Source organism: Pleurodeles waltl, chromosome 3_1, assembly GCF_031143425.1.
Source record: "Pleurodeles waltl isolate 20211129_DDA chromosome 3_1, aPleWal1.hap1.20221129, whole genome shotgun sequence".
Lineage (NCBI taxonomy): Eukaryota > Metazoa > Chordata > Amphibia > Caudata > Salamandridae > Pleurodeles > Pleurodeles waltl.
The window spans coordinates 1008719572-1008725790 of record NC_090440.1 but is presented as its reverse complement, the minus strand read 5'-3'; the positions used below and the strand labels follow the sequence as shown (position 1 = coordinate 1008725790).

The window sequence follows — 6219 nt, the reverse complement described above, 5'->3', positions numbered from 1 at the left end:
TTCGCTTGTAAGAGGCCTCCGCACTCTATCCCAGCACAGAGCGCATGCGCCAATCTTTGGCCAGTGCCCGCTCCTCACAGGTGCTCCTCTCTTCCCCCCGCAGAGACCCCGCCCCCAGTGCCTGCCATCCCATTGCTCGCATGTTCAAGGTCTCCTCACTGTATCCCAGCACAGAGCTTATGACCAATCCCCCCCAGTGCCCGTTCCTCAAAGGAGCTCCTCTTCGTCCTCCGCAGAGACCTCCTACCCAGTGCCCGACACCCCATCGCTTGTTTGCACAGGGCTTCCTCAGTGCCCCCTGCAGTGCCCAGGGCGCCACCTAGATAGAGTTAACGGACCTCCAAAATTAAAAAAATGGGATGAATAAATAGACTTTTGTAAATAGTACACGATCGGCATATTTTCTGAAATGAACATCCGATATAACTTAAACATTTTCACAGTCCGCAAAGGGTATCTACTCTGTGCTGCACAAAGCGCATCAGTTCAGAGGTGTCCGCTTTGTTAGACAGAAAATAACACCGAGGTGGCCTCCAAATGGCATGGGTGGTACAAAACAAAATATAAAAAACAAATATATACATCATCATTATATAAAATAGAAATTGTAATAAAAAGCTAATAATATTGATAACAATAACAAAACAATTATAATAATAGTAATAATAATGGTTGTTATATATAACTCGCGCCGCAGATTTCACGGTTTAAGAAAGTTCTAAGTAATGTTATTACTACAATTTAATGTATAATCTTTATCGATTGGAATTAATATATTTACTAAAATGCTGAGTGTTACAGTTGCACTTATTGTTCAAGACCACCTTAATTGTAGTTATTACTAGATAAATAGGCATCAGCCTTTAGTTACCATAATTATTGTTGCTGCAGTGTGGAGATGCCGTGGAAGCGAACCCGTCACTATGTCCCATTCTGAGGAGGGTCCCTGCACCCGCGCACGGGGTCTAGGAGAAGCTGTGTCCCACTCTCGCTCTTCAATGCCTTCCTCCTGCCCCCCCTCTAGGTCTCTCTTTCTTCTGTGCCTTTCTACCGTCTTCTCTCCTCCGTGGCAGCTTCGATTCATTCCACATAGCCCCCCTCCCAACCCACCACCCACCTGGCACTTGGATGTGTGAGTTCAGTAGCACCCCATCTACAAAGCTTTCATGTGAAACGCAAACCAAAAAATAGACAAATACAACAACAACAAAAACGTAACATAGCCTTTACGCTAAATAAAAATGTGCAAATCGAGTAGACGACAACCCAGTCCACGCTATTGAGCAGCAGAAAATGCAGACCCCGCTGTTCAATAATTTTCATAGTGCTGACGAGAAATATAGATTCCCCTCCTGCACTCAATTTAAGACATATACCGCTTTGAATATATGTTACTCCTCGATATCGTGTTGTTAACGTGAGCGCCCGATGTTAATAAAAAGTTACTGAGAGTAAAAGAACAAAACTAACATTCAGAAAAAGGTGAAAGTCGAGCGTCATCTCAGCTTTTTCTGAGAGGGGGTAGTACACTTGAAATTGTTTCCCAAACGGATAGGATCGTCATTAAAATGTGTCACTTTGTTCCCAGAGACATTTATCAGGTTTATTTAAGTGGCGTATCACAGACAGTACAGACAAGCAAAATAAAAAATAAAAAAAACATTTCTCCGTGGGTTTGTTAGATGTATAAATTGGTAAAAGTTACAAACGTAAACAAATATGAAAGAAAAACACAAGATTAGAATTTTCAAAGCAATCAGGAAAAATATACAAGATTCTACCCCTCACGTCTTTAGGAAATATAACCGGGGTGAGATCGGGAGGGGCTAACAGCTAGTTTGAAAATGGCGCATATCTTTCGTGATATCCTTATTGACAAAAATGGAGTAAAAAGGTACAAAAAATGAAAAATATGTGTGTTGTTTTCTGATTCTACACTAACAAGTTCTATGACGTATGCTCGCCGTCACACTTAACAAGACATACAAGAAATAAATAACGAAAGTCATACTTTCAGCAACACTAGTGCAATCCAAGGAATTACTATCTCAGACATGGTCTAGCCTATAAAATTGATTTTCAAATGAAGTACATTAAAATACACAACCCATATACGTCGCCTTTAGTGCTCTGTGCTAAAGGGAGGCCGGCATCTCAAAATGGCGGCAAAATAAGTGCGCGGATTTGCGCAGCGATGCAAAGAACACCCTGCACCCACACTATTCAGGGATGGCTCAGCCCAGTTGGCAACTGCACGAAGAGAATGTTGCATTTGGCACTTCCTTAAAAAAGGCAAATTTTGTTTACGATGAAGCTAGGATTTAAAGGTGTGTACACTCAAGTCAGAACTACGCCCCAAAACCCTCGGCTTCACAATTTATCGCCTCCTTGCGCTATTCCCGTAGTGTGGTGGTAATGGGGTGGCCATGTTCGAACAAATGTTCTGGAGGAACATTCTGAAACAGGTGGGCGGAATTATCGATGCCTTACAATGTCTTCTTATTCAAAAACCAACAGTATTTTGAAAAACCCTTCACCCATTCACACATGCCAGAGGCCTCATGCAAAAAGGGGCCTGTGTTTTATCTGCTGTGTCAATCAGGCCTAGAACAGGCAGTTGCTACTGAGACACACCGTCTGCTTCTTCTTAATATATATAAATCAAATCAAGAACACGTTTTTTTCTAGATCAGATTTGCAGAAATCGAGCCACATATTGTTGGGAGTTATGTGGTGATGTTTTTGTGGTTATGCCACGGAATCATAGGATGGGTGTCTGATATCTGATAATAATAGGGTGGATATCTGATAATACGCGGCGATATGAAGGAGACAGTCATTGGTGGCGGCTATAAATGGACCATTTTACAGCTTCGAAGGACCAGGGGGTAAAGGTTAAACTGAATTCAATTGGTAACGTACCAAGCATTGTAAATACAGTAAATTCACATTATGTACAGCTGTTTTTCACAGGCTTTGTCCCAGTATGTGTCTTAATACCCACGCGCATGTCTACTGTTCTGACATTTGATGAAGCTCTGTTACTCCCTGGCGCCCTCTGGTGTTGGCTCAGATCTGTGCACCGAGTACTAGGGCTTCAGTCGCCGGAAGTAGGAGTCTGTGTAGCCTTTGATGGGATACGATAGGTTACGTCAGTATCTAAACCTTCTCGAGGGGAAAGAATAGTAAGGTAGCTAGGTACTGCATGCCCCCATTCACTTTAGTGTTCCAGCAGCACAGGGAACTGAACACGCTTGAAAGAGTTCAAAGAAGTGTTTTATTTTGTTGTTGGCGGCGGACGTAGAGCACTGAATTTGCTCCCGACTGCTGTGGGTAGCACCTATGCACGAATGTTATTTGTTAACGTGAAAGCCACGCCTCAAAAACCCTGCACGTCATTGCTGAGAAACTTTCTAGCAGTAAGAGTCAGATAGATGCGCCTCATGACTTGCATCAGATTGGACCGGTTGGGCTTGGTAGTGCACAGGCATGATCAAAGACCACGTGTAAGACGTGGGATTGGCCTACACATGAGCCTCAATGCCAGAGAAGAACGTAATGTGATTGGCGGGTGCAGTGAGAGGTGATAGGTTAAAAAGCCACTGAAGTTCATGATGTTCTCGGCTCACTGGTCATGACGCAAGACCCACTATTTTCCTGTTGTAGAGGCTAATGGTGCAGTGCAAGACTCTGGCCGGAATAGGCATGGGCGTTGATGTCACTGATGCCATACTGGCCTTGTTTGGGCACCAGCAGGTTTGAAGAAGCCACTGAATGGATGCATTAGATGGACACGGATGCAGATGCCACTGATGTCTTTCTTGTCCCAGGCGTAGTTAGACAGGGCTGCAGAGTCGATTAAAGTCCTTTGTATCCCATCAGTGGCATGCAGGCAACGAAGCCGTTGTGTCCGAGGCTTGACTGCATAAGCCTATGAAGCCCTGCTTGCCCCAAGACAGGCCTGGGTATCTCTGAAGCATGCTTAGGCATGTGTATAAAAGCCATAGAAGCCCTGGATGTCCTTGGCGCAGTGTTTGTCACAGTCCCTAGGTGGTAGGCCTTCGCTTTTGAGTGGGGAGGAGGAGTCAGACAGGGGAGTGTCTGCAGGGGAGAGGCGCCTTCTCTTGGCCTGTTCGTAAATGCCAGAATCAGTGGAGTCAATTGATTTGATGGAGGAAGGGGTCTCGATCCAACTCGAGTCAGAGAGGTCCTTGGGCTTGGCATCCTCGGGGAGCGGGGAACGCTCCGTGCTGGCGGCAGCCAGGCTCTCATCCTCAGAGGTTGGAGGGAGGTACGGGTTAGAGGGAGGCAGGCGGCCTGCGTTGGACCAGCAGGAGAGCATGGCGGCGCTGCTGGCCTTGGGACAGTACTGTGGCGCACTTCGCGCTGCCCACCCCGATGGGTCACTGTAGTATCCCAATGGTCTAGTCCCGCAGCCCCCGGATGGCAGTGGCAGCGCCTTCACCCCGGCCGCTGCATAGGACAGGAGTGTAGCCGCATTGCCTGCGAAGTCGGAGGCCGCGGCTGCTGCGTCATAGGCAGAGGCACTGAAGTCTAGGCGGTTGTTGGTGGGGGTGACAAACCAGCGCTGAGGAGAGGGCGCTGTCGGGTCTTCTCCCTGGCTCTGTGGGGACAGCAGCCCAGTGGCATGTGGAACGCTGCGGTCCGGCGCTGAGGGGTGGTGAAATCGGGATTTGGCGTAGTTGCTGACAAACTGATCCTGTAGGAACGAGCCAGCCATGGCGTAACGGGCCCCCGGCACGATCTGTGAGCGCGGTGAGTCACTGGGTGATGGAGTCAGACGGTCCATGTCACAGCCTGTGTAAATCCTGCCAACGAAAAGGAGAGTGTGTCAGAAATTTCTCTTATAAACACAAGTGTCTGCAGTTACAATCGTGTGCGCACTGTAGCATAGGGAATCACCATCCACATATACACAACATGCCATTTCCTCCTACCTCAATCTACCCTTCGCATCTCCGCTCCTTCCCAATTCCTCTCTCCTGATCCCCACCTTCCTTCGTCACCCATCTCTTGTCTTCCCACCCTTGCTTGCCTTCCCTCTCTTTCTTTCCATATTCTGGCTCCTGTATACTTCTGTAGACTGTTCCCTCTCCGCGGGCCTCACCTTACCCCACCTTTCTTGTCGTATCTCTCCTACATCCCAACCACCCTCTCTCACCTTCGTCTCCCCGCCCCTTTACCTGCCTTACCCACTCGTGCTCCCTACTCTCGTGCAGCCTCTCTCTGCTCTCCAACGTTTCCTCCGTCCATTCCTCCCGTCTTCCCTCCATCCCTCTCCCTTCCACGTCTTGTCGACAAGTTCATTTTAAGATTGTTGTCGCTGTTTTGTTACTTTGTAATGCACATCTCCACCTCTTACCGCCCATGTACTTTATAAGACTGTAAAATAAACAATATGCTTGAAGCAATCATAGGTGTGCATAAGGCACATGATTTAGAATTGTGAATCACAGGTATGCACAGAATACATTGTGGGATGACAGCAGTGACACAGCTGCACCCCTTACCTTGTAGGTTGTCAGCTATCTGTTGCGCATTTGCTTATGGCACATCATGGGTGATCAGAAATCACAAATGATCACACAAGAAAGAGAGTCGTCAGTCACAAGAATGCGCCCTTGAGAGGAGTTCACAGTGTATACACTGCTTAGAATGTCAATTCGCATAAGTGAAAATACCCACAGTCACAAGTGTGCACAGGATGAAATAGACACGATTAAATATCGAGATATTCACACACAATTCTCTACATTTGCAGGTGTTTGAGCCTAGCACAGTGATGCCATTCACAGACCAGCCCACAACACGGTGTCAGTAATTACAGATCTAAGCACAATAGAGCATATAATTAATTCATTACAAAGATAGGGAGTTAGTTCTGAAAGTAGTGCACCCACCACAACTCCCAGTGACAGCAATCACAGTGCTGCACAAAACAGAGAATAGTGGCAGCAGTAACACAATATTTATGTCAGACGATTTTATGACAATGAAATCCTGGTAACACTTCTCTCCTGCTCTTTTCAGAGTCATGGGAAGCTCCAGGTTTTCAATGGGTAAGGCACGGCTGCTCCCACCAGCAGAAACCTTTGACCAAAGGCACATCTGCAAAATGGCCATAAGTCAATCTTCATCAGAAGGCCTACCCTAATGAGGGCAGTTGTTCAGATGTACATTTTTGGGTCGAGTGTGCAA

General features: G+C 46.7%; 1 protein-coding gene across 1 annotated transcript in view; it reads right to left on the bottom strand.

The window, feature by feature from the left end:
- Positions 1–1589: 1589 nt before the first annotated feature.
- Positions 1590–6219, bottom strand: part of TBR1 (T-box brain transcription factor 1) — a 63449-nt gene continuing 58819 nt past the window's right edge. Inside the window, exon 6 of the mRNA XM_069224239.1 lies at positions 1590–4829. Coding sequence (XP_069080340.1) covers positions 3983–4829 — 847 coding nt within the window. The 3' untranslated portion in view covers positions 1590–3982. The remainder of the gene's footprint in view (positions 4830–6219) is intronic.